Source organism: Buteo buteo, chromosome 33 (assembly GCF_964188355.1).
Source record: "Buteo buteo chromosome 33, bButBut1.hap1.1, whole genome shotgun sequence".
Classification (NCBI taxonomy): Eukaryota; Metazoa; Chordata; class Aves; order Accipitriformes; family Accipitridae; genus Buteo; species Buteo buteo.
In genome coordinates this window covers 834,224-861,419 of record NC_134203.1, presented here as the reverse complement: position 1 = coordinate 861,419, position 27,196 = coordinate 834,224, and the positions used below count along the sequence as shown (strand labels likewise).

The window sequence follows — 27,196 nt, the reverse complement described above, 5'->3', positions numbered from 1 at the left end:
AAACCCTCTTAGGACCCCCAATGCCACCCATGGGGACACCAAACCCCCCTTAAAAGCCCCTTATATAAAAGCCCCTGGGACACCTCAATACCCTCTTAACGTCCCCTATATTCCTCTGGGCCACCCCAAAACCCCTTCAGGGTCCCCAAACCCCTGCCTAGGGCCCCCCAGTACCCCCCTGGAGACACCAACACTCCCCCCAAAACTATGCTCTCACATGGGGGGGGTCCTGGAACCCTTAGGGATCCCCTCTATCCCCCTGGGACACCCCAATACTCCCTTGGAGACCCCCTGAACCTGCCTGGGACCATCCCCCCCCAAGCCTCACTTAGGGCCCCCCAATACCCCCTTGGACCCCCTGTATCCCCTTAGGACACCCCAAGCCCCCTTAAGGTACCCCAGTACTCCCTTGGCGTCTCCCAATACCCCCCTGTGCCCCCAAAACCCCCTTCTGACACCCCCCCCACCCCCCCGCAGGAGCTGTGTTCCCACGGCGGGTCCCTGTCACGACCTGGGCTGGACAGCCCAGGGAGTCCTGTTGAATTCGGCATTCCCTCAGGCTAAATTAAGGTGAAACTGAACTTGGGAGGTATAAGAGGAGGCGGTGGGCTTTCTCACAACAGGAGTTGGCGCGGAGCTACCTCGGGGCCCCGTGTCACCTGTGGTGACCATGTCCATCACTTCAGGGCAGAAGGAGATCCCTCCCGTTGGGTCAGGAGGTTCAGAGCAGACCCCCTTGCTTTCTAGGCTCCTTCTCCGAGAGGAGCCTGGGGGCGGCTGAATCCACTCCTAGTCCCAGACTTGGTCAGCGTAGGTCATGCCTAAAGGGATGAGGCGTAGGGATTGTGGGAAAGCAAAAGGAAAGAGAGAACAAGACAGAGAGAGAAAGATTTCACCGGTCCTGGGTCCAGCGTTGGGCCAGTCAGCCGAGGGCTCCAGTCCCGGTGGGCTTGCGCACGACGTGGGGCTTCAGTTTGTGTGCTCATCCTTGGCCCTCCTTCGGGCGGGCACTCGAACTCATTAGGTGTCCTGATCAGTCTGTGAGCTTTTGGGCTTGGGGGTCCTTTGGGGAATAACCTCCCCCTCCCTGCAGACGCGGTCTTTGGCCATGCAGGGTGAGCTGTGCTGCTCAGTGTACCGGAGCAGCACATCCGAACAGGGAGCTGTGCACCCTCCGGCACCCCCCTCCTGTTGCTGATGGGTGCTGATCCGCTGCTTTTGCCCTGGGGTTCCTTCTTGTGGGGAGTCTCAGTTGAGCAGAACTTGCCCCCCCGCAGTGTTTGAGACATTAACTCTTTCAGTCTCTCAGAGGCCCCCCTGGGCCCCTTTGAGGTTTTCCCCTTCTACACCTGCAGCACCATCGGTCGCCTCCTCTTCGGGGAGCTGGTAGGGGACCCAGGAGTCTGGGAGGGGACCCAAGCATGCATCACTTGTATATTCCAATCCTTTTATTATTATTATTATTATTATCGTCATTTTAGTATTGTTGTTACTGTCATTATTAGTCTCTTCCTTTCTGTCCTATTAAACTGTTCCTGTCTCAACCCATGAGTTTGACTTTTTTTCCCCCAATTCTCTTCTAGAGATGGGTGTTCTCTATGGGGTTGGGGAGGCTGTACGGGGTTTGGAGGGGCGGTCGTGGGGGTATTATGGGGCTGGGATGATATACATAGGTGGTGGGGGGGTGTTTTAGGGTCTATATGGCACCGGAGGGGGTAGTATATGGTCTATATGGGGCTGGGATGATCTATATAGGTGTTTTAGGGTCTATATGGTGCCGGAGGGGGTAGTATATGGTCTATATGGGGCTGGGATGATCTATATGGGTGTTTTAGGGTGTATATGGCGCCAGAGGGGGTAGTATATGGTCTATATGGGGCTGAGGAGTCCACAGGACTGCGGGAAGGGGCTGCCTGGGGCTGCCTGCTGCCTCTGTGCTGAGACATCTGGGGCTGCCTGCACCCCTGGACACCCTGGTCCACTACCCGGACACCTGGGGCTGCCTGCACGTCCAGATGAATGGGTCCTCCTGCTGCCTGCATCCCCGGACGCCTGGGTCCTCCCCTGGACGCCTGGGCTCATAGATGTTGATCTGGATTACGTTACTGTGGAGGAAAAAACGGTATCCATGAAACATCCATTTAAGAGAATGTTGAAAGTAGCTGCATGCTTTTGGGAATGACCGCATATAAAAACAAAACCATGAGTGGTTGATCTGAATGCTAGGTGCTTGAAGGTCCACATCCTTTACAGCCTCTCCCTTAGACCCTGCTTGGATCTGGACTCGTGTGAAATAAAAACATTGGAACAAATACTACTTTGAAAAAACAGCTGGCTTCAATAATTTGAAAGATCTAGTTCTGCATAAGGTTGATATTACAATTTGAATGTTACAAGGACACAGTCAACTGGAAAAAAAATGCAGGTCGTGCTTCCTGTAGTTAAATCACTTAATATGAAGAAGTTAGTAGAGGGGGAAACGTGCAGTGTGGACTGCCTCCAGCACATGATGGTCAAATTTGTAGTGACAAGAATCTTTTGTCTTGCTGAGGGATTATTAAAAGCTTGCTTGCTTTTAATGCTTCTGTGTGGGAAGCTGCATTTCAGCAAGCAAAAGCAACTTCCCTGACTCTTCAGTTGTGTGTCCCTTTAATGCTGCAAAATGTAAATAAGGATACTTGCACGCATCTTTCTCAATTAAATGTACAGTGGATGTCTTCTTCAAATAGGCTGGAGCTTAAAAATCACCTTAAAAATACTGGATCGTGTAATGTTGTCTACATATGCCTTTGGTCCACTTGGAAGACAACTGGATTGGTTACGCCAGTCTTTCTGTAAGGTACAAACAGAGCCTAAGGTTTTGAGTGCCCAAGAACGTTCTTGTCAAGTAGGTTAACACACACACAAACACCATGTAATAGCAGTGTAAGGGCTCCCCAGAACATCTTCAGGACAACGGTATTTTCTATAAGCAGCTCTTTTCATGCAACCTCAGCTAGTGTTGTGCTGGAGGGGCACAAGGAGTTGGGAAGGGACACAGTCAGGGCAGCTGACGCAAACTGGCCAACGGGGTATTCCATACCCTATGATGTCATGCCTAGTATGTAAACTGCAGGGAGTGGTTGTGGGGGGGAATCACCGCTCGGGGACCAACTGGGCATCGGTTGGTGGGTGGTGAGCAATTGCATTGTGCATCACTTGTATATTCCAATCCTTTTATTATTACTATTTTCATTTTAGTATTGTTATTACTATCATTATTAGTTTCTTCCTTTCTGTCCTGTTAAACTGTTCTTATCTCAACCCACAAGTTTGACTTTTTTTCCCCCAATTCTCTCCCCCATCCCACTGTGTGTGGGGGAAGCGAGCAAGCGGCTGCGCGGTGCTGAGTTGCCGGCTGGGGTGAAGGAACGAAAAAGATGTGGGAGGGGCTGAGGGTAGAGGGTCTCTATGGAGATGGGTGTTCTATATGGGGTTGGGGGGGCTGTATGGGGTTGGAGGTGCGGTTGTGGGGGTTTTATGGGGCTGGGATGATCTACATGGGGGTGTGGGGGGGGTGTTTTAGGGTCTATATGGCCGCGGGGGGGTTATATGGTCCATATGGGGCTGGGGAGTCTATAGAACTGTAGGGAGGGCCTATAGGGATGGAAAGAGTGGCCTATAAGGTCTATATGACGTGGGGGGAGAGGAACTATGGGGTTTATATGGGGCTGAGGGGAGTTACAGGGCATCTGGGTCGGGGGGGCATCTACCCCTGGACACCCTGGTCCACTACCTGGACACCTGGGGCTGCCTGCATGTCCAGATGACTGGGTCCTCCTGTGACAGGGGGATCTATAGGGTCCAGAGGGATCTATATGGCCCAGGGCAGGGAATAACAGAGGGATCCAGGCAGTCCAGGGGATCTAGATGGTCCAGGCTTAGAGAGAGGCAGGGATCCATAGGGTCGTGTGTGTGTGTGTGTGTAGCTTCCAGGATGGGGGGGCAGAATCTACAGTGTTCAAGGGGGGAAAGGTAGTGATCTATAGGGTCTGGGGGGATCTGTAGAGCTGGAGGGAGGGATCTATAGGGTCTGGGGGATCGGTACGGACAAGGGGAGGGAGAAATCTATAGGGTCGGGTTCTATTGTGTCAGGGGTCTATAGCATCCGGGGGGGCGGCAGGGATCCATAGGGCGGGGTTCTCCCCCCACTCCCTGTGGGGCCGCGGGGTCCGTCGGGGCGATGGCGGGGGGCTAGGGGCGGGGCATGGCGAGGCCACGCCCACTGCGGGGAGGGGGAAGGAACCCGGGTGTTCGGGGGGGTCACGGGGGGGGAAACCCAAAAGTTCGGGTCCCACCCTCCGTCACACACACCCCCCCCGGCTCCCCCTTCCTGACCTCACAGCCCCGCTAGGGCATCAGGCCCCCCAACGTGACGCCACACCCGAACCCCCCCACAAGCTGCGGCCGCCGCCGCCCGGATTCAAACCTCCCGCCGCGTCGGCCCTGTACTGACGTCATTTCTGCTCGCTCGCCCGCCCGCCCACCCACCGTCCGACCAATAGGCGCCCGCGCGGCCGCTCTGCGCCGCCGGAGGCCGCGTCTCGATGGTGCCCTGGAGGTGCAGAGCGGGGGCGGGAGGGGGGGAGAAGCCGCGGGGTGTTATTAGCATGAATTTGCATCGCTCCTCCCCCAGCCGCAGGGCACCCTGGGGGACCCAGGCGTCCGGACAAGCAGCTCCGCGTTTATTGACCGGGGATGGGGGGCGGGGGGCCAGGGCTGCTGCCATTTCCTCCCAGTATGAACCCAGTATGATCCCAGTTGCCCCCAGCATGGTACCTGTTGCCCCCAGCATGGTCTGAGTCACTCCCAGTTTGATTCCAGTGGCTCCCACTGTGATCCCCGTTTCCCCAGCATGCTCCTAGTCACTCCGAGTCAGTCCCAGTATTATTCTGGTAACTCCCCATATGATCCCAGTTGCCCCCAGAAGGCTCTGACTCACTCCCTGGCACTCCCAGTATGATTCCAGTCACTCCCAGTACGATCTTAGTTTCCCTCGTTTCCCTCAGAGTAGTCCCAGTTGCTCCCAGTATATCCCCGTTGCCCCCACTGTGCTCCTACACACTCCCAGTTGCCCCCAACATGATCCCAGCTCCTCCCGGTGTGATTCCAGTCACTCCCAATTGCTCCCACCATGATCCCAGTTGCTCCTAGTCACTCCCAATGTCACTCCCAACGTCATTCCAGTTGCCCCCAGTTGACCCCATCATGATGCCAGTTCCTCCCAGTGTGGTTCCCGTTACTCCCAGTTGCTCCCAGCATGATCCCAGTTGCTCCCAGCATGTTCCCATTTGCTCCTAGTCACTCCCAACGTCATTCCAGTTGCCCCCAGGTGCCCCTATCATGATCCCAGTTCCTCCCAGTGTGGTTCCAGTCACTTCCAGTTGCCACCAGCATCATCCCAGTTGCTCCCAGCATGTTCCCAGTTGCTCCTAGTCACTCCCAATGTCACTCCCAACGTCATTCCAGTCACTCCCATTTGCTCCCAGCATGATTCCAGTTCCTCCCAGCATGCTCCTGGTTGCTCCTACTAACTCCCAGCGTCATTCCAGTTGCCCCCAGTTGCCTCCAGCATGATCCTTTTTCCTTCCAGTGTGGTTCCAGTCCCTCCCAGGTGCTCCCAGCATGATTCCAGTGGATCCCAGTCTGCTCCCAGTTACTCCTAGTCACTTCGAGTCACCCCCAACTTCATTCCAGTTGCCCCCAGTTGCCCACAACATGATCCCAGTTCCTCCCATTGTGGTTCCTCTCACTCCCAGTTGCTCCCAGCATGATCCCAGTTAATCTTAATTACTCCCAAGATCATCCCAGTTGCTCCCAACATCTTCCTAGCTCATCCCTGTGTGGTTGCAGTCACTCCCAGTTGCTCCTTGCATGACCCCAGTTGATCTTAGTTACTCCGAACATCATCCCAGTTGCAACCAACTTTATCCCACTTCCTGCCAGCATGCTCCTGGTTGCTCCTACTCACTCCCAACGTCATTCCAGTTGCCCCGAGTTGCCCCCAACATGATCCCAGTTCCTCCCAGTGTGGTTCCAGTCCCTCCCAGTTGCTCCCAGCACGATTCCAGTCGATCCCAGCCTGCACCCAGTTGTTCCTAGTCACTTCGAGTCACTCCCAACTTCATTCCATTTGCCCCCTGTTGCTCCCAGCATGATCCCAGTTCCTCCAAGCACGTTCCCAGTTGCTCCTAGTCACTCCCAATGTCACTCCCAACATCACTGCATTCGCTCCCAGTTGCTCCCAGCATGATCCCTGTTCCTCCCAGCATGCTCCTGGTTGCTCCTAGTCACGGCCAACATCATACCAGTTGCCCCCAGTTGCCCCCAACATGATCCCAGTTCCTCCCAGTGTGGTTCCAGTCACTCCCAGTTGCTCTTAGCATTATCCCAGTTGATCCCAGCCTGCTCCTAGTTGCTCCTAGTCACTTCGAGTCACTGCCAACGTCATTCCATTTGCCCCCAGTAGCCCCTGTCATGATCCCAGTTCCTCCCAGTGCGGTTCCATTTACTCCCAGTGTCTCCCAGCATGATCCCAGTTCCTCCCTGTCTGCTCCCAGTTGCTCCTAGTCACTCCTAACGTCATTCCAGTTGCCCCCAGTTGCCCCCAGCATGATCCCAGTTCCTCCCATTGTGGTTCCTCTCACTCCCAGTTGCTCCCAGCATGATCCCAGTTCCTCCCTGTCTGCTCCCAGTTGCTCCTAGTCACTCCTAACGTCATTCCAGTTGCCCCCAGTTGCCCCCAGCATGATCCCAGTTGCTCCCATTGTGGTTCCTCTCACTCCCAGTTGCTCCCAGCATGATCCCAGTTCCTCCCTGTCTGCTCCCAGTTGCTCCTAGTCACTCCTAACGTCATTCCAGTTGCCCCCAGTTGCCCCCAGCATGATCCCAGTTCCTCCCAGTGTGGTTCCAGTCACTCCCAGTAGTTCCCAGCATGATCCCAGTTCCTCCCAGCATGTTCCCAGTTGCTCCTAGTCACTGCCAGTGTCACTCCCAACGTCATTCCAGTTGCCCCCAGTTGCCCCCAACATGATCCCAGTTCCTCCCAGTGTGGTTCCAGTTACTCCCAGTTGCTCCCAGCATGATCCCTGTTGATCTTAGTCACTCCCAACACTATCCCAGTTGCCCACAACAAGCTCCCACTTCCTCCTTGTGTGGTTCCAGTTACTCCCACTTGCTCCCAGCAGGATCCCTGTTCCTCCCAGCATGCTCCTCTTTGCTCCTATTCACTCCCAATGTCATTCCAGTTGCTCCCAGTTGCCCCCAACATGATCCCAGTTCCTCCCAGTGTGGTTCCAGTCACTCCCACTTGCTCCCAGCATGATCCCAGTTGCTCCCAGCATGTTCCCAGTTGCTCCTAGTCACTCCCAATGTCACTCCAAACATCATTCCAGTTGCCTCCAGTTGCTACCAGCATGATCCCAGTTCCTCCCAGCATGCTCCTAGTCACTTCGAGTCACTCCCAACACCATTCCTGTTGCCTCCTGTTGCTCCCAACATGATCCCAGTTCCTCCCAGTGCGGTTCCAGTCCCTCTCAGTTGCTCCCAGCACGATTCCAGTTGATCCCAGCCTGTTCCCAGTTGCTCCTAGTCGCTTCGAGTCACTCCCAACTTCATTCCAGTTGCCCCCAGTTGCCCCCAACATGACCCCAGTTCCTCCCAGTGTCATTCCAGTCACTCCGAGTTGCTCCCAGCATGATCTCAGTTGATCCTAGTCACTCCCAATATCATCTGAGGCGCCCATACAAGCAGCTCAGCGTTTATTGACCCGGGGTGGGGGGGGCCAGGGCTGCAGCCATTTCCTCCCAGTATGAACCCAGTATGATCCCAGTTGCTCCCAGTATGATCCCAGTTGCCCCCAGCATGGTACCTGTTGCCCCAGCATGGTCTGAGCCACTCCCAGTTTGATTCCAGTGGCTCCCACTATGATCCCAGTTTCCCCAGCATGCTCAAAGTCACTCCCAATCACCCCCAGTATGATTCCAGTCACTCCCATTATGATCCCAGTTTCCCCAGCATGCTTCTAGTCACTCCGAGTCACTCCCAGTATGATTCTGGTCACTCCCATATGATCCCAGTTACCTCCAGAATGCTCTGACTCACTCCTTGTCACACCCAGTATGATTCCAGTCACTCCCAGTATGACCCTAGTTTCCCTCAGCGTAGTCCCACTTGCTCCCAGTATATCCCCGATGCCTCCAGTGTGCTCCTAGACATTCCCAGTTGCCCCCAACATGATCCCAGCTCCTCCCAGTGTGGTTCCAGTCCCTCCCAGTTGCTCCCAGCATGATCCCAGTTGTTCCTCCCAGCATGTTCCCACTTGCTCCTAGTCACTTCGAGTCACTCTCAACTTCATTCCAATTGCCCCCAGTTGCCCCCAACATGATCCCAGCTCCTCCCAGTGTGGTTTCAGTCCCTCCCAGTTACTCCCAGCATGATCCCAGTTGATCCTAGTCACTCCCAACATCATCCCACTTGATCCCAGAATGATCCCAGTTCCTCCCAGCGTGTTCCCAGTTACTCCTATTCACACCCAATGTCATTCCCAACGACATTCCAGTTGCCCCCAGATGCCCCCAACATGATCCCAGTTCCTCCCAGTGTGGTTCCAGTCACTCCCACTTGCTCCCAGCATGATCCCAGTTAATCTTAATTACTCCCAACATCATCCCAGTTGCCCCCAAAATGATCCCAGTTCCTACCACTGTGGTTTCAGTCACTCCCAGTAGCTCCCAGCATGATCCCAGTTAATCTTAATTACTTCCAAGATCATCCCAGTTGCTCCCAACATCTTCCTAGGTCATCCCAGTGTGGTTCCAGTTACTCCCAGTTGCTCCCAGCATGATCCCTATTGATCTTAGTCACTCCTAACACTATCCCAGTTGCCCACAACAAGCTCCCAGTTCCTCCTTGTGTGGTTCCAGTTACTCCCAGTTGCTCCCAGCAGGATCCCTGTTGATCTTAGTCACTCCCAACACTATCCCAGTTGCCCACAACAAGCTCCCAGTTCCTCCTTGTGTGGTTCCAGTTACTCCCAGTTGCTCGCAGCATGATCCCTGTTGATCTTAGTCACTCCCAACACTATCCCAGTTGCCCACAACAAGCTCCCAATTCCTCCTTGTGTGGTTCCAGTTACTCCCAGCATGATCCCAGTTGTTCCTCCCAGCATGTTCCCACTTGCTCCTAGTCACTTCGAGTCACTCTCAACTTCATTCCAATTGCCCCCAGTTGCCCCCAACATGATCCCAGCTCCTCCCAGTGTGGTTTCAGTCCCTCCCAGTTACTCCCAGCATGATCCCAGTTGATCCTAGTCACTCTCAACAACATCATCCCACTTGATCCCAGAATGATCCCAGTTCCTCCCAGCGTGTTCCCAGTTACTCCTATTCACACCCAATGTCATTCCCAACGTCATTCCAGTTGCCCACAGTTGCCCCCAACAAGATCCCAGTTGCTCCCAGTCTGGTTCCAGACACACCCTGTTGCTCCCAGCATGATCCCAGTTGCTCCCAGCATGTTGCCAGTTGCTCCTAGTCACTGCCAATGTCATTCCAGTTGCCCCCAGTTGCCCCCAACATGATCCCAGTTCCTACCTGTCTGGTTCGAGTTACTCCCAGTTGCTCCCAGCACGATCCCTGTTGATCTTAGTCACGCCTAACACTATCCCAGTTGCCCCCAACATGATCCCAGATGCTCCCAGTGTGGTTCCAGTCACTCCCACTTGCTCCCAGCATGATCCCACTTGCTCCCAGCATGTTCCCAGTTGCTCCTAGTCACTCCCAATGTCACTCCCAACGTCATTCCAGTCACTCCCAGTTGCTCCCAGCATGATCCTAGTTCCTCCCAGCATGCTCCTGGTTGTTCCTAGTCACGACCAATGTCATTCCAGTTGCCCCCAGTTGCCTCCAGCATGATCCTTTTTCCTTCCAGTGTGGTTCCAGTCCCTCCCAGGTGCTCCCAGCACGATTCCAGTGGATCCCAGTCTGCTCCCAGTTACTCCTAGTCACTTTGAGTCACCCCCAACTTCATTACAGTTGCCTCCAGATGCCCCCAACATGATACCAGTTCCTACCAGTGTGGTTCCAGTCACTTCCAGTTGCTCCCAGCATGATCCCAGTTAAACTTAATTACTCCCAAGATCATCCAAGATGCTCCCAACATCTTCCTAGGTCCTCCCAGTGTGGTTGCAGTCACTCCCAGTTGCTCCCTGCATGATCCCAGTTGATCTTAGTTACTCCGAACATCATCCCAGTTGCAACCAACTTTATCCCAGTTCCTGCCAGCATGCTCCTGGTTGCTTCTACTCACTCCCAACGTCATTCCAGTTACTCCCAGTTGATCCTAGCATGATCCCAGTTCCTCCCAGTGTGGTTCCAGTCCCTCCCAGTTGCTCCCAGCACGATTCCAGTCAATCCCAGCCTGCACCCAGTTGTTCCTAGTCACTTCGAGTCACTCCCAACTTCATTCCATTTGCCCCCTGTTGCTCCCAGCATGATCCCAGTTCCTCCAAGCACGTTCCCAGTTGCTCCTAGTCACTCCCAGTGTCACTCCCAACGTCATTCCAGTTGCCCCCAGTTGCCCCCAGCATGATCCCAGTTCCTCCCAGTGTGGTTCCAGTCCCTCCCAGTTGCTCCCAGCACGATTCCAGTTCATCCCAGCCTGCTCCCCGCCCACTGTAGCCATGGCTCCACCCCTTTCCACCCTGGCCACGCCCCCTCTCGCAGTCGCTCCGCCCTGTCAGTCTCCTCGCCCTTTGTAACGGTGACTCCGCCCTCTTCTGCAGTAGCCCCGCCCTCTCAGGCTTCCCGCCCTTTTTAACGGCCGTTGCCCTTCCGTTTCCTCACAGACTGAGGGGTGAAGGGGTCCTGGCGCTGCCACAGCCGGCAGGTCGTGGTACGGAAGGGGGGGACGGGGACACGGACACCCTAGCAGGCGGCTGACCCCCCCAGCATGGACTGGTTCCAGTACAAGCGCTGCTTATGCCAAGAGGGAGCCCGCTTTGCCGTCGCCAGGTGCGGCCACGTCCTCCGTGCGGTGTGCAGGGGCGCAGGTAGGAGCCCCTTCACCCCTACAAAATGGAGGGGCACCCCCCTCATCTTGAACCCCTAAAATGGCAGAAGGGAAGGAGCCCCCTGACCTTAACCTCCTAAAATGGCGGAAGGGAGGGATGCCCCCTCACCTTATATCCATAACATGGCGGAAGGGAGGGATTCCCGCCCCCCGTCCACCTCACCAAAGGGTTCCCCCTCCCATCTTGCCAAACTTTTTCCCTCATAACCGCCATTTTGGAGGGGTGCTCGAGTCTGGTTTCTCACGCAGGTCCGTGCCCTGTCTGCGCCGCCAGCTGCTGCTACCTCCCCATCACCGACAAGGTGAGTTGCTGCCCCGTCCTGGCTGCCATTTTGACCCCTTCTCCTCCTTCATCCCTGGCCACCATTGTGAACCTTCCTCCTCCTCCATCACTGGTGGCCATCTCCTCCCCTCCCCACAGGTGTGTCTGTAGGAGAAGCTCTTCTTCAAGAGCCTGGCCGACATCGCCCTCAAGCACTTGACCCACAAGTCCCAGGCGAGGAGGAGGAGGAGGATGGAGGGCAGCCCACCCCACACCAGCCATGGGGCCAGCCCCACAGCCTCTGCCCCACAGGTCTGGCGTTTCCAGCGGGCGCAGTCCAACCTGCTGCTGGCCTCTCACAAGGAAGCGGGCCGCCATGTCCTGGACCCCGGCAATAGGTGACGCTGTCCTCCCTCAGGGCCGCCATCTTGAGAGGAGTCCACCTTCCTGGACGCCACCTTGGAAGGGTCTGCCCCCCCACACCCTCTCCCTGCCACCATCTTGGGAAGGTCTGCTCCACATCACAGACCTGCTGGAGTGCAGGGTGCTGGAGGTGCTGCGGCCGGAGTACGGGGAGCTGCGGCGCACTCAGGTGACCCCCCCTATTCCCCCCACCCTTCTCGTTCAGTCCCCCCATCTCTTCCCCACCCCCACTCACCCCCCATTTTCTCTCCCCACAGCTCTCCCCTGGCTGGTGAGGGGGCAGGAGGTGAGACCCCCGCTGTGGGGTTTCAAAGGGGGGGGCTGTGACAGCATTGGCGGTGGCACCCCCATATATCTCCACGCACGAGCAGCATGCCCCGGCCGGTCAGCATCACCTCCCTGGCGCAGACAGGTAGGTGCCCCCCTGCCCTCAAATTTTTGGGGTCCCCCCTATCCCCTATTCCCCCCCTCTTTACTTATGAGGACCACTGGGACCACCCTAGGGGCATCTGGGATCATACTGGGAGCAAGTGGGACCACACTGGGGGCAACTGGCATCATACTGGGAGCATCTAGGACCATGCTGTGGGACTCTGGGGCCATGCTGGGGGCAACTGGAATCATAGTGGCAGTGACTCTCAGGGTGAACTCAGTTATGCATGTAAACCAAAAACTTGGCATACATACTAGGCCGAAACGTATTCTCTAGCTTTGCTCTGAAAACCACAGGGGGATTTTTGCATTTTCACATGGAAAACACCCTTATGGAAGGTTCAAGAAGCATCTGTATCACTGATATACCAATGCAGTGGCATAAAACGAGTTGAAGACAAAACTAAGTCACCAAAACCTCTTGTTTTTGCTTCAAACTAGCCATCTGTTCTGTTTCCATCACTTTCAGCTTTGTCTGCCAGACTTCTCTGAAGATAAAAAGAAGAAAGCCTCCCCTGCTTGTGAGCACACCTGGCCAGGTCTTGGGATCCTGAAAAGCAGGCCAGCAAAAGCCAGTTGGGCTGAGCTGGCCTTCGGGATACCTCAGCTCCTTCCTTTGCTACTTGCGTGCCTACATTTTCCCAACCATTTATCATTTACTGCTCAATTCTCAACTTCCATCCTCTTTCCAAGGTAATTCTGATTTGACTTTCAGGACAGATCATAGAGTAGGTAGATACGGGATGAAAGTACAGGCTGGTCTGCGCCTTCCGAGCTGCAGGCTGAGCTATTACACCTTGATAGGCTGGCCAGAGGTGGGCTACGGGTAGAGTTCCTGTTTGCTATTTCCTTACCATATCCTAGGATAGGTAAGTAGGGGGTGGCAGTGTAGTCTGAGGCGTTGGGCTCAGCCTAGAATGACAAGAAGCCTGCCCTGACTGAGGCGGTAGGAAGGGAGACAGAGAAGGAGCACGGCAAAGGCAGCCGTTAAAATAGTGGCCGAAAGCCGGTCACTCCTGCATCCAAGGTGAGCAAGTGTGGGCTGGAGAGCCCGAGGGCTCTGCTGCTAAGGCTAGCCACAGGTAAGCAGCAGGTCCTCTTCAGAGAAGGTGACACGCAATGCAGTCTTTCAAAAGGGCCTCGGTAATTGCTGGCAACTGGAGTCCTGTGACAGGGACAGTGGGGCCATCAGCCTGCAGCTCGACAGCGGTTACAAGTGCCACTGAAACACTGTTGGTGGCGGATGCTGTTCTGTGGGTTGCGTTTGGGGTTTTTTTTCAGCATTTTGTTGAGTTACAGTTATTTCTTTGTGATCAGGAGACAGGATTGGCGCCGATCTTCTCTTTCTGGAGCACGTCCTGACCTCCTTTGTCATCCAAAGCTTTTCCCTCTGTTCCTGAGAGGAGTGATGGCCGCAATGGGGAACGACTCCTGTAAGTAACGGCTTCGCCAGCAGGCTTAGGCTTTGTGAATCCCCAAAGGCAAAGGACGTGGCTGGTGCTCCATCCCTGAATGTGCTGACAACCTAGAGTGAATTCTGGGGCATTTCCTGACAGCAGCCAGACTTAGCCAGGTGCTTCCGATTAGACGCAGGGAAACGCTCCTCTGTCACTCCTCTGCCACTAGTACAAGACTTTGAAAGATGACCTTGCTCGCAGAAAGATCTGACATCAGTCGGGTTACCTTCTGTGCTAGATACTTGCTTGTTTTCATCAATTTACAATCAGGAAGAGGGGAGACTTGACCTGAGAATCCAATTCAAGTCTCGAGAGGGAAAGGAAGGTAGCCCTGGGCACAGAAATCAGAGTGCGGGCTTGTTGCACTTCTGGCAAAATAAGCAGGGGTGCAGCCTATCTTCCAAAACTGTTTCTTGACCAGTAAATATCAATGGGAGCATTAGGCTTCCCCCAGTGTTTCTGGGTTGGAGGTTAGAGCTGGTTGTCCTGAGTGCTCCTGTACAGAACTCGACTTTTAAAAAAGCTTTTGTGCAACAAAATCGTGTCATCTCTTTTCAAATGTCATTTCCCTGCAGTCATTGCCAAGGAAATGGCTCCACAACAAAGGATCCTCTTTCCCCCGGAGAAGATTCGCATGGATTGGCAGCAAAGACAGAGAGCTGGAGCGGGACTGCACAACCTGGGCAATACGTGCTTCGTCAACTCCGTCCTGCAGTGCCTGACGTACACAGCCCCTCTGGCCAACTACCTGCTCTCTCGTGAGCACAGCCAGTCGTTGAGTACTTTGAGGAACATCTCCTTGTACATCTGTTGGGCACTTCCCCAGGATTCCCAGAATCTGGAATCTGATTTAGGAGAAAAGCAGTCCTTCTTTGTTGACCCCACGAGGAGTTGTTCTTTGAACACTCAGGCCTAGCAGCCGCTCGCCTTATCTAGGTGTGTTCATCTTCAGAGAGGCACTTCTTTCTAGCCCTGGGTCTTGGTCCCTATTCCTGCAAGTCAAACTCTCTTTGCTTATTGCACAGAAAACTTCTGTCAGTTAAGCATCCCTCTGAAGAAACTTTTCTACGCACTAAAATGTCCCGAGCTTGTTGGGACGTTGGCACCTTGGGAGGAGTGGAGACTGTTCTTAAAATTTCAGGATCTCCATGAGGTTTCCCATCGCTATGGCTATTATGCTAACCTGAAGAGCTTGCTTCCCTCCCTCCCTCTCTCCCTCTTCAGGTTGTCAGCAAGACTTCTGCATGATGTGCATAATGGAAGCGCACGTTAACGAGGTCCTGCATTCCTCGGACAGTGCCATCCAGCCTAGCGCTGTCATCAACGTCCTCACACGTAAGTCATTTCAGGTGCTTTTACAGGTTTTCTCCCCTTCTTGTAGGAGAGAATTATTAACTTCTTCTTTCTTAGGCATAGGAGAAGATTTCCAGCTTGGCAGGCAGGAAGATGCCCACGAGTTCCTACGCTATACTGTCGATGCCATGCAGACAGCTTGTCTGAGTGGAAGCAGCGAGTAAGCACAAGCAAATTACCTTTTCGATGTTCCCAAGCCCTTTGGACTCCTTGCTGTACTCCCACCAAGGAAAACCTATGCCCGGGGCTTTCAGACAAAGCAAGACTCTTGGAGGAGATCACTCTCTGCCTTCCCATTTATTTCCAGGTTGGGCATGTCTTCTCAAGCAACTACCATCATCCATCAAACATTTGGGGGCTTTCTGAGATCCAGAGGTACTTTTCCGCAACTATCGCTCAACTTGGAATTGTCTGTGCCCTTCTGTTGGCCTGTGATAAACAGCCAATCGTGTGACCGGCGTAGTAGGTATGAAGGACGGAAACTGGCACAGCCAGTGACTTCCCCTATCGCTGAGCATTTTGATTTGCCTTCCAGTCACGTGCTTGAGCTGCAAAGCAGTTTCCGATTCCTACGAGGCTTTCCTGGATGTCCCTTTGGATATAAAAGTAAGAGGGTTTATAGCTGTGCTTCAAGACATCCCAAGGCCCCTGTAGCTTTCCGCAATCCATGCTGTTGACTTAAAAACGTATGCTGCGAACACAAGAGAGCTTGGTGGAGGGTCAGAAGTGGAATGGGCTGAGTTCTTCCGGGGAGGCCATGGCATTGATCTCCTTGTAGGTGCTGGCTTTAAGCTGGACAAGTACGAATTATCCTCTCTGCACCCTTGATGTTCTCTCATCCTTCTTCCTTTTGCCCTCCCTCAGCACCCCATCTGGCTCCCAGGCTGATGGGTTGTATCGTTTTCATTATTGATGACCCTGCAGTGCCACAGGGAAGTAGCTCTTGATAGCCCCGGGAATCCCTCAGGAATTCAGTTCCCTGAGGGAAATGTTCAGCATCATACCCTCTTTCTGCCTCCTTCTGGACACTGCTTGCGGGTTCACAGCGCGTCTCCTCAGCATCAGCTACCTGGGTCTTCTTGTCAAGTCCTAGTAAGTGTTTGGGCAAGGGCATTGCCCGCAGCTCACTGCTCTCCTCTCTCACTCCTCCAGGCAGCCTCTTCTGTCACTGCAGCTCTGGAGGACTTTGTGAGACCGGAGCAGCTGGATGGTGAAAACTGCTTTAAGTGTAGCAAGTAAGATGATTACTAGCGACCCAGTAGTACTAGATCCTGCGGGAAGGTGCTGCATGTCATTGAGCAGAAGTCATCGTTTCACATAGGCTTAATGCACGATAACGAGACGCAGCTTTTTTTTAATATGGCCTTATGGTACTGAATAGCCTTAAAATAGTGTAAGGCTGTGTGAGACAAGAAAGCTTGTCTGGTCTTCTTGGGGGAAAATTGGGTGCATTTCAGCACTTGGCTCTGTGCTTGCTTTCAAGGTGTGACAAGATGGTTGCTGCCTCCAAGGGGTTTACAGTCCATTGCGCGCCCAAGGTTCTCACAGTGTGTCTGAAAAAGTTTGAAGATTGCACCGGCAGGAAGATCAGCAAGGTGTGTATGCCACTGGAGGGCAACTTTCTCTTCCCGGAGCAGGAGATTTCCCAAAGCAGTACGCTCTTTCACAAGCTGTTCCTGTTGGCTTTTTCGTGTTCCCTTCCGAGGAGAGGAGAGTTCCGGTGGGAAGACAAGCATGTACTCTGCTCCGACAGAGCTGCTTTGGCCGGGAGCAGTTTCCTGCCAGCCAAACCATGCCTGTTGAAGGCTATTTCATGTAGTACTTCAGGATCGTTTCTGAGCCCTCCTGGTCTCCCTGTAGGTTGTGGAGTATCCTGAGTACTTGGATCTTCAGCCATACATGTCCCAGACAGCCGGAGAAGTGCTCCTCTACTCCTTATATGCTGTCCTGGTGCATCGTGGTGACAGCTGTCGTGCAGGACACTATTTGTGCTACACAAAGCAACTTCCTTCCTAGCAAGGGAAAAAATGTGTGCTGGGGAAGACAAACCTTCCCGGCAGCGTAACTGGCGGCCAAGGGTTGGGGGGAGAAGGTCTCCTTAGGGGCTGGGTTGGATTTGTGTTGGCGTACTCTTGGTTCTGTAGTTTTCCGCCTGTGTTTTTGTGGAGAAACCATGCGGTTCATCTCCAGAGACTGATGCCTTTCTTTGCAGGCCAGCAATGGACTGTGGTACGAGATGAATGATATGGCTGTGAATGGTTGTGAATGGTTGTGGCATCAAGACAGTTCTCAGGCAGCGAGCCTATTTGCTGTTTTATGTCAGGTGATGACAAGTGTTAAAATGTGTTCAGAATACGTTTCCTTTTCCTGGCTTTGCTCTTTTTCTTCTCCTCCTGCCTGTTTCTCTTTCTGTCATAGGAGACAATTACTACCTGCCTCCTTCAGTGCTGTTGAATCTGAACTACCCCCCGTCAGTCCTTATCTTCCCTTGCTGGGCTTCAGGCTGCTGCCCTGGTGTAAAGTGGAACTTGCCTGCTGTCTGAAGCTGGCTAATGTAGAGAAGAGTAGTTAAAGGGGGCCTACAGGAAAGATGGGGCGGGACTCTCTATCAGGGAGTGTAGCGATAGGACGAGGGGTAACAGTTTTAAAGTGAGAGAGGGAAGATTTAGATTAGATATTAGGAAGAAATTCTTTACGGTGAGGGTGGTGAAACACTGGGAGAGTTTTCCCAGAGGGGTTGTGGATGCCCCCTCCCTGGAGGTGTTCAAGGCCAGGTTGGATGGGGCTTTGAGCAACCTGGTCTAGTGGAAGGTGTCCCTGCCCATGGCAGGGGGCTTGGACCTAGATGATCTTTAAGGTCCCTTCCAACCCACACCATTCGATGATTCTATGATTCTATGAAATGGAGGCCGTAGGGATGATAAAGACGAGGACTTGCTCTGACAGGGGCAGACCTGGTGGGTTAGACCCCAATCAATTTTCCCATTTGTAGTCTTGGTTACGTCTTCTGTCTGTTGTAGAAACCGCTCCAAGAAAATGACTGAACCCCAGAGAAAGCTGCAAGAACAGCCCTAAATGCAGATCACTCTTTTTTTCTCCAGGGGATGGAGTGCACCCTCAGCAAGTTTGGCGACGACGCCAAGTTGGGAGGGAGGGTTGATCTGCTGGAGGGTAGGAAGGCTCTACAGGGGGATCTGGACAGGCTGGATGGATGGGACGAGGCCAATTGTATGAGGTTCAACAAGTGCCGGGTCCTGCGCTTGGGTCACAAAGAATCCACGCAGCGCTACAGGTTTGGGGAAGAGTGGCTGGAAAGCTGCCTGGCAGAAGAAGACCTGGGGGTGTTGGTCGACAGCCGGCTGAAGATGAGCCAGCAGTGTGCCCAGGTGGCCAAGACGGCCAACGGCATCCTGGCCTGTATCAGAAATGGTGTGGCCAGCAGGAGCAGGGAGGTGGTTGTCCCCCTGTAGTGGGCACCGGTGAGGTGACACCTCGAGTCCTGGGTTCGGTTTTGGGCCCCTCGCTACGGGAAAGACATTGAGGTGCTGGAGCGTGTCCAGAGAAGGGCAACCAAGTTGGTGAAGGGTCTGGAGGCCAAGGAGAAGGGTCTGGAGAACTTAGGAGAAGCGGCTGAGGGAACTGGGGTGGTTTAGTCTGGAGAAAAGGAGGGTGAGAGTAGACCTGATCACTCTCTACAACTACCCGAAAGGAGGGTGTAGTGAGGTGGGTGCTGGTCTCTACTATCAAGTAACTAGGGGTAGGAGGAGAGAAAACGGCCTCAAGTTGCACCAGGGGAGGTTTAGTTTGGATATTAGAAAAAAAATCCTTTACTGGAAGGGTTGTCAGGCGTTGGAACAGGCTGCCCAGGGAAGCAGTGGGGTCACCATCCCTGGAGGGGTTCAAAAAGCGCGTAGACGAGGCACTTCAAGACGTGGTTTAGTGGGCATGGTTGCTGGTTGGAGTCAATGACCTTGAAGGTCTTTTCCAACCTAAATGATTCTACGAACTGCGAAGGTGCTAAAAAGCCACGTACAAATGGTTTTTTTGGAGCTCGAGGGTGTGAGAGAGCAGCTGGGTGGGGGCCTGGCAGCCAACCAAGGTCAACCCAGCGCAGTTGCTGAAGACGTTTCTTTGGCAGCGCCAGTTCAGAGTCAGCCTGTGGCCGACTGTCCTTAGAACTTCAAAATCCCCACTAGGTTTCCCATCGCTATCTCGAGGGGCAGATTAAAAATCCATTGGAAATAAACCCGCGAGAGACCACGTGCTTCGCTACACGAACCTCTTCAGACGCAATCCTGGACCTGGGAAGAGTGGAAAAGAAATCCAAGGTCAACCCGGATGTGAAGACGCTTCATTACGGCCCTGGGCAGCTTTTTATTCATCTGGCTGGTGCGGCTCAGGGAAGACGTGGGAGCTCTGTTCAAGGGATGACCAGCCCTTTGCCAGCAGTACGTGGGGAAGCCCAGTGGCTCCCAGTTGCTGGCTACCTGAGGTGCCCGGTCCGTGGCCACAGCCCCCGTGTCACAAAGGGGCAGCGATGCGGTGCCCGCCCGGCGTTTGTGACCTCACCTGGCCGCGGCTTTGGCATCCCAAAAAGCGAGCCAGGGGCAGCCAGTTGGGCTGAGCTGGCCTTCGGGATAGCTCGGCTCCTTCCTCTGCTCCTTGAATGCCTACTGGTTTTGGGGTTTTTCCCAACCATTTATCGTTTACTGCTCGCTTCTTCTCAACTGCCATCCTCGCACAAAGGTAATTATGGTTTGACTTTCAGGGCAGATCATAGAGTGGGTAGATAACGGGATAAAAGTATAGGCTGGTCTATACCGTCGGAGCTGTAGGCTGAGCTGTTGCACCTTGATGGGCTGGCCAGAGGTGGGCTATGGGCAGAGTTCCTGTTTGCTAATTATTATTTCTTTATTATATCCTAGGATAGGTAAGTAGAGGGGGTGGTAGCGTAGTCCGAGGCGTTGGGCTCAGCCTAGAACGGCAAGAAGCGGTAGGAAAGGAGGCAGAAAAGGAGCACGGCAAAGGCAGATGTTAAAGTAGCGGCCGGAAGATTTTTAATCATTTTGTTGAGCTACGATTATTTCTTTGCCATCAGGTGACGGAATTTGCGCCGGTCTTGTCTTTCCGGAGCGTGTCCTGAGATCCTTTGTCATCCCGAGCTTTGCCCTCTGTTCCGGCGAGGAGCGATGGCCGTGATGGGGAACGAGTCCTGTGAGTAACACCTTCGGCAGCAGGCTTGGGTTCTGGGAATCCCCAAAGGCAATGGAGGTGGCTGGTGCTCCGTCCCTAAATGTTGAGGTCCTGACAACCGAGAGGGAATTCTGGGGCATTTCCTGATGGCACCCAGACTTACCCAGGTGTTTTCAAGCAGGGAGACGCGTTTTTTGGTCACTGCTCTGCCACTGTGTACAGTCTTCGAAAGAAGACATTGCTCGTAGAAAGATCTGACATTAGTAGGGTTACCTTCTGGGCTTGTTTTCCTGAAATTACAGTCAGGAAGAGGGAAGGCTTGATACTGAAGTTCAAGACTCTAGAGGGAAAGGAAGGTAGAAGTCCAAGTGTGGCTTTGTTGGACTTTAGGGAAAGCAAGCAGGGCAACACATTGTTTTCCAAAACTCTTTCTTGACCAGAAAACTTTCGATGGCAGCGTTAGGCTTCCCCTGATGCTTCCAGGTTGGATGTTTAAGCTGGTCGTACTCCTGTCGAGAACTCAACTTTTTTACATGTGCTTTCGTGCAACAATATTGTCTCATCTCTTTTCAAATGTCGTTTCCCTGCAGTCGTCACTGAGGGGATGGCTCCGCCGCAAAGGATCCTTTTTCCACCGGAGAGGATTTACATGGACTGGCAGCAGCAATGGAGAGCTGGAGCCGGACTCCACAACCCGGGCAATCTGTGTTTCCTCAACTCCATCCTGCAGTGCCTGACCTACACCCCACCTCTGGCCAACTACCTGCTGTCTCGTGAGCACAGCCAGTCGTGTGAGTACTTTGAGGAACGTCTCCTTGTCAACCTGTCAGGCACTTCCCCAGGATTCCAAGAATCTGGAATTGAAGAGAAAAAAAGCAGCCCTTCTTTCCCAGTTCCCCCGAGTTGGTCGTCTTTGAATGCTCAAGCCTAGAAGGCACCTGTCGTATCGAGCCGTGTTCATCTTCAGAAGGGCACCCCTTTCTAGCCCCAGGTCTTGGTCCCTATTCCTGCAGGTTAAACCCTCTTTGCTTTATTGAAATATTCTGTCAGCTTAACATCCCTCTGAAGAAAGTTTTCTCTGCACTAAAACGGCCTGGGCTTGTTGGGATGGGGAGACTTAGAACTTCAAAATCCCCACTAGGTTTCCCATCGCTGTGGATATTTTGCTCACCCAAGGCTCTTGCTTCCCTCCTTTCCTCTTCAGGTCACCAGCGAGGCTTCTGCGTGATGTGTAGAATGGAAAGCCACGTTAACAGAGTCCTGCGCTCCTCGGGCAGTGCCATCTACCCTTCGGCTGTCATCAGTGTTCTCTCACGTGAGTCATCTCAGGGGCTTGGACGAGTTTTCTTCTGTTCTTGTAGGAGAAAGCTACTAACTTCTTCTTTTTTAGTAATAGGAGAACATTTCCAGCTTGGCACGCAGGAGGATGCCCACGAGTTCTTACGTTACACTGTTGATGCCATGCAGAGAGCTTGTCTGAATGGAATCAGCAAGTAAGCACCAGCAAATTAATTTTGCAATGTTCCCAAGCCCTTCGGACTCCTTGGTGTAGTGCCATCAAGGAAGAACTATGCCCAGGGCTTTCACACCTGGAGGAGATGATAATAACTCTCTGCCTTACCATTTATTTCCAGCTTGGACATCTCTTCTGAATCGACTACCATCGTCCACCAAATATTTGGGGGCCTTCTGCGATCCAGAGGTACTTTTCCACAACCGTTGCTCTCCTTGGAATTGTCCGTGTCCTTCTGTCTGCCTGTGATGAGCAGCCGATGGTGTGACTGGCGTAGTAGGTGTGAAGGACGTAGAGCGGCACAGCTGGTCGACTTCCCCTATCCCTGAGCATTTTGAATTTCCTTCCAGTCACGTGCTCGAGCTGCAAAGCGGTTTCCGATTCCTACGAGGCCTTTCTGGACATTCCTTTGGATATCAAAGTAAGGGAGTTTGTAATCGTGCTTCGAGATGTCGCCAAGGCCCCCGTAGCTTTCCAGAATCAACACAGTTGCTTTAAAAAACACGTAGTGTGAACACAAGAGAGCTTGGCGGCAGAATGGAAGGATCCCTCTGCATCCTTCTTCTTTTTGCCCTCCCTCGACACCCGTCGGACCCCTAGGCTGACGGGTTGTATTATTTTCGTTATCGATGACCCTGCACACCATCGGTAGCTGAACCGAGCAGTGGCACAGAGACGTAACTCTGGATAGCCCCAGGAATTGAGGGAAATATTCGGCATCGTACCCTCTTTCTGCCTCCTCGCGGGTCCACAGCGTCTCTCCTCAGCGTCAGCTACCTGGGTCGTCTTGTCAACTCTTGATAAAGTGTTTGGGCGAGGACATTTCCCGGAGATCAGTATTTCCCGGAGATCATCTCTCTCCTTTCTCACTCCTCCAGGCAGCCTCATCTGTCACCGCAGCGCTGGCGGACTTTGTGAAACCCGAGCAGCTGGATGGCGAAAACTGCTTTAAATGCAGCCAGTAAGATGATTATTAACAATATTAGATCCTGCGTGAAGGTGCTGCGCATACTCCAGCATAAGCCATCTTTTCGCGTAGGTTAGATGCGCAATGATCAGGCACAGATATTTTAATATGGCTTTATGCATCTGAGCAGCCTTAAAACAGCGTAGGGGTGGGGGAGACACGAAAGGGTGTCTGGCCTTTTTGGGGCAAGATAGGGCATATACGAAGGCTCTGTGCTCGGTTTCAAGGTGTAACAAGATGGTCGCCGCCTCCAAGAGGTTTACAATCCATGGCGCGCCCAGGGTCCTCACGGTGTGCCTGAAAAGGTTCGAAGATTTCACCGGCGGGAAGATCAACAAGGTGAGTATGCAACCAGAGGGCAACGTTTTTCTTCCCGGAGCGGGATATTTCTCATGGTGGTCCGCACTTTCACAAGCTGTTGAGTTTTATTGTGTTCCCTTCTGGAAAGAGAAGAGTTGCTGCGGGAAGACAAGGACGTACTCTTTGGCCGACAATAGTTTCCTGCCACCCAAACCATTACCTTTAGGTTGCTTTAGGGAAAAACCAAGTGTTCGTGAGCCCCAAAGATGTATTTATACACCTCTGGCCCCTGGTCTTGGAGGGATATTTCGTGTAGTATTTCAGGATCATTTCTGAGCACTCTTGGTCTCTCCGTAGGTCGTGAAGTATTCCAACTGCTTGGATCTTCGCCCGTACATGTCTCAGCCAGACGGAGAGTCGCTCTTCTACTCTTTATACGCTGTCCTGGTGCACAGCGGTAACGGGTGTCATTCGGGACACTATTTCTGCTACACAAAGGTAAAGAGAAACTTCCTTCCACGCCAAGAGAAAAAGGAAGACAAACTTTCACGGCAATGGTACCGGCAGCCAAGGATTTGGGGGAGAACGTCTCCTTAGAGGCTGGCTTGGGTTTGTTTTGGCGGTTCTGGAGTTTTTCTGCCTGCGTTTTTGTGGGGAAACCATGCAGTTCATCTCCTGATGAACAACGATTCATATCGTTGCCTTTTTTTTTTTTACAGGCCAGCAATGGACTGTGGTACGAGATGAACGATTCATCTGTGGGTCATTGTGACATCAGCACGGTCCTCCAGCAGCAAGCCTATTTGCTGTTTTACGTCAGGTAATAACAGGAGAGTAAGGGAAAGACGGGAAGGGACTTTTTACGAGGGATTGTAGTGATAGGACTAGGGGGAACGGTTTTAAACTGAAAGAGGGTAGGATTAGGTTAGCTGGTAGGAAGAAATTCTGATCGATGGTGCATCGAAATTTTTTCTCCAGGTGCTCTGATTTGAAAATGGGAGAAAGGGTGCCTTCCTCACTGGCACCAGCATATGCCTGTTCCTCCCTCAGTCAATGCGGGGCCGAGGGCAAGCAGGAGGATGCTGTGGGACCAGAGGGTCTGCCTCCTAGGACTAAGGTAACCTGGGGAGGTGGCTCAGGGCACCAGAGGGACAGCAGATTTCTTTCTGGGATCTTGGCATTGCTCTCTTCTCCCTCCCACGCTGCCGCTTTCTTCACAGCCGCAAGGCTGCTCCCTCTCAAAGCATCCCACCTCGATCCACCCCATTTGTCCGCCTTTGGCCCTTCTGCCTTTGCAGCCCTCCAGGAGAGGCTTTGGGAGGCCCTTAGCTGTCCCCTCCCACAGCTGCTGGGGTTTCCCCACTGTTCAGGTCCTTTCAGCAGGAAAGGGCAGGACCTTTGCACAGCTCTCTTTGCAGGACATGGCGGTGGGCATGGAGGACTCTCCAGAGGACAGCAGCTCCTCTGCACCAGCCAGCACCAGACAGCTAACCCAGGCAGGTGCATGGGAGGCATCTGCAGGCTGGCCAGGCAGGCTCAGCATCGCCTCCTACGTGGGCTCCTGCTTGCATCGCTTCTTCTGCGGCTGCCTGAGGCTGGTGTCCAGAAGGAAAGCTGCGTGCCCGGTCTGCTCTCCACCACTTGCCCCTCTGCACACCGTGCAAGAAGACAGCACCAAAGAGGAGCACGGATGCAGCCCTTCTTCCCGCTGCCAGAGGAACGGTGCCAGGGAGAGGGCCCGGAGCAGATCCCCGCAGTGGGGAAGAGATGTCCGGAGCTGGTTGGTGGACACCACAGACTACGACCACTCAACAGGGACGAGGAGGAGGAAGAGGAGGAGGAGTCCTCCAAGTCGTGATCACGCTCCCAGGGATGCTGCTGCTCCAGGGCCCTCCAACGGCACCTCCCAGTCGGCTCCTGCACCCAGTGCTGCTCAGGAGCAAACCCTGCCAATGCAGAAGCAGAGCAGATCCCTGCGGCAGGGCTACGCTCTCCGCAGCCGGGTTGTGGAGACCACGGACTACCACCGCTCCGCGAGGAGGAAGAGGAGGCGGAGAGCAAGTCCTCCACGTCATGACCGAGCCCCAAGGGATGATGCGGCTGCAGGGCCCTCCAATGCCAGCTCCAAGCGGGCTCCCACACCCAGGGCTGCTCGGGAGCACGCTCAGCTGCGGCCGAGAAAGCGGAGCAGATCCCCACATCGGGGCTCTGACCTCTGCAGCCAGTTTGTGCACAGCACCGAGTGTGACCCCTCAGCACGGAGGAGGAGGGTTTCAGCACCCCGGAGACGCACATCAGGCAATCACTTGGGGCAAGAAGAACAACCCACAACGCCAAACTGTTCCTGTATGAGAGGTGTAAAATAAATGTGAAATTATGAATAGCAATACCCCAATGATTAGACACGATTTCTTACAAGACAAGAACTGGTTGAAACCTAAAGAAACAATCAAATAACAGGTTTAAAATAAAGAAAAGGGGGGGGGGGGAGGAGTTCCACATCCCCGCCAAGACTCAATTACACGGTGCAAAACTCATTGCCATGGAAGACTGTGGAGGCAGGAGCTATAAACAGCCATAACAAAGGAATTTGGCAAACTTGGGGTGGGTGAGTATATAACTGGATAATGAACTTGGTGGGCTAGAGTTGCCCTGTCTCAGCCCTAATCTGCTGCCTGGTGGCAGCAAAAGGATAAAACTGGAAAAAAGCATCTCTCCCCTTCAGATGCAGTCCTTCAGTATTCACAACACAAGCAGATGAAATACTAATCCAGAGGGACTTAAGCGTGGTATTTCTAATGCTTCTTTGTACTTGTAGTCAGACTGAAGAGGATTTTGGCATGCCATATGTCCTAGTTTCAGCCAGAATAGAGTTAATTTTCTTTCTAGTAGCTGGCATAGTGCTATGTTTTGGGTTCAGTATGAGAAGAATGTTGATAACACACTGACGTTTTCAGCTGTTGCTAAGTAGTATTTATACTATGTCAAGGACTTTTCAGCTTCTCATGCCCAGCCAGCAAGAAAGCTGGAGGGGCACAAGGAGTTGGGAAAGGACACAGCCAGGACAGCTGAGCCAAACTGGCCAAAGGGGTATTCCATACTGTGTGACGTCATGTGCAGTATATAAACTGCGGGGAGTTGGGCAGGGGGGGCGAGCTGCTGCTTGGGATCTAACTGGGCATCGGTCAGCGAGTGGTGAGCAATTGCACTCTGCATCACTTGTTTTGCATATTCTCATTCTTTTATTATTCTCATCATTATTATTATTTTCTTCTTTTTCTGTCCCATTACACTGTCTTTATCTCAACCCACAAGTTTGACTTTACCCCCAATCCTCTCCCCCATCCCACTGGGGGGGGGGGAAGTGAGCGAGCGGCTGCGCGGTGCTTAGTTGCTGGCTGGGGTTAAACCCCGACACCATACTGTATGTGCCTGTACCAAGGTACGCTGCTTGGAGGGTCAGGTACACCAAAGGAAGATCATCTACTCCAACCTCCTGCACGCAATGGCCATTTTCATCTATGTATCTCAGCGCCAAATTGAACGTCTTGGAAACATAAAGGCTCCTGCCTGAGAGCGTCTAGTCATCATTTCCTTTGACAGTTCATTCCAAAATTAGTCTCTCCCACAGTTCAAAGGAAGAAAAAAACCTCCAAAAACCAATGTCTCCGACTTCAGTTTTTAATTTCTGCTATGCCTTTTACTGTGTTACATTTTCTCTTTTCCAAAGATTTCTACATGCTTTTTCCAGTCATCTTTTGATCTGCAACTCTTTCAGGCTCTCGCTAGAAGTTATTTACCTCTTCTATCTACATAACTGTCTATGTAACTGTTATACAGATAGTCTTCTATCTCTGTAACAAGTATATTCCGTCTTAATTACTAGAAGGCAAATCACGGGTTTGTTTCAAGTATCATGAGCTTAAAGTCTCATTATTTTGCTTTGCTGGACTCATGATTTTTCACATTGGAGACTGCCAGCATCTTACTACAGCAGAGTGAAAAAAGCTTTTGTGTGTGATTTTTTTGCTCCGCTGTGCCCCTATTTCTGGGCCCCAGGTCCCGGCCTTCTGGAACCTTCTCCCACCCCAGTTCCAGGAGTGTCCGAGACCCCCGTCAGTCAGGAGAAGGGACGCCGGGCCCCTCCCCACAACGTCCATGTTGGGTCTCTCGGGGCGTTGTCCAGG

The 27,196-nt window shown here is 53.1% G+C and overlaps 2 protein-coding genes across 2 annotated transcripts; both read left to right on the top strand.

The window, feature by feature from the left end:
- Positions 1-13,643: 13,643 nt before the first annotated feature.
- On the top strand, positions 13,644-17,052 carry LOC142026371 (ubiquitin carboxyl-terminal hydrolase 42-like). The gene is made up of 9 exons (XM_075019328.1): positions 13,644-13,659; positions 14,259-14,462; positions 14,908-15,018; positions 15,094-15,196; positions 15,344-15,411; positions 15,572-15,642; positions 16,189-16,271; positions 16,520-16,631; positions 16,897-17,052. Exons 1-9 carry the CDS (start codon positions 13,644-13,646, stop codon positions 17,050-17,052), a joined length of 924 nt encoding a protein of 307 aa, XP_074875429.1.
- Positions 17,053-20,725: 3,673 nt separating this feature from the next.
- LOC142026362 (ubiquitin carboxyl-terminal hydrolase 42-like) lies at positions 20,726-23,956 on the top strand. The gene is made up of 8 exons (XM_075019317.1): positions 20,726-21,020; positions 21,434-21,544; positions 21,620-21,722; positions 21,864-21,931; positions 22,093-22,163; positions 22,621-22,703; positions 22,937-23,048; positions 23,367-23,956. Exons 1-8 carry the CDS (start codon positions 20,834-20,836, stop codon positions 23,604-23,606), a joined length of 975 nt encoding a protein of 324 aa, XP_074875418.1. The 5' UTR covers positions 20,726-20,833; the 3' UTR covers positions 23,607-23,956.
- The last annotated feature ends 3,240 nt before the right edge of the window (positions 23,957-27,196 follow it).

Excerpts from the sequence above, each read along its gene's own strand:
- LOC142026371 (XM_075019328.1), top strand. Across the intron at positions 15,412-15,571 it reads GGGCTTTCTGAGATCCAGAG|TCACGTGCTTGAGCTGCAAA; the intron begins GTACTTTTCCGC and ends TTTGCCTTCCAG. Across the intron at positions 16,632-16,896 it reads CCGGCAGGAAGATCAGCAAG|GTTGTGGAGTATCCTGAGTA; the intron begins GTGTGTATGCCA and ends GTCTCCCTGTAG.
- LOC142026362 (XM_075019317.1), top strand. The coding sequence starts at position 20,834 with ATGGCTCCGCCGCAAAGGATCCTTTTTCCACCGGAGAGGATTTACATG. Across the intron at positions 21,932-22,092 it reads GGGCCTTCTGCGATCCAGAG|TCACGTGCTCGAGCTGCAAA; the intron begins GTACTTTTCCAC and ends ATTTCCTTCCAG. Across the intron at positions 22,164-22,620 it reads ACATTCCTTTGGATATCAAA|GCAGCCTCATCTGTCACCGC; the intron begins GTAAGGGAGTTT and ends TCACTCCTCCAG.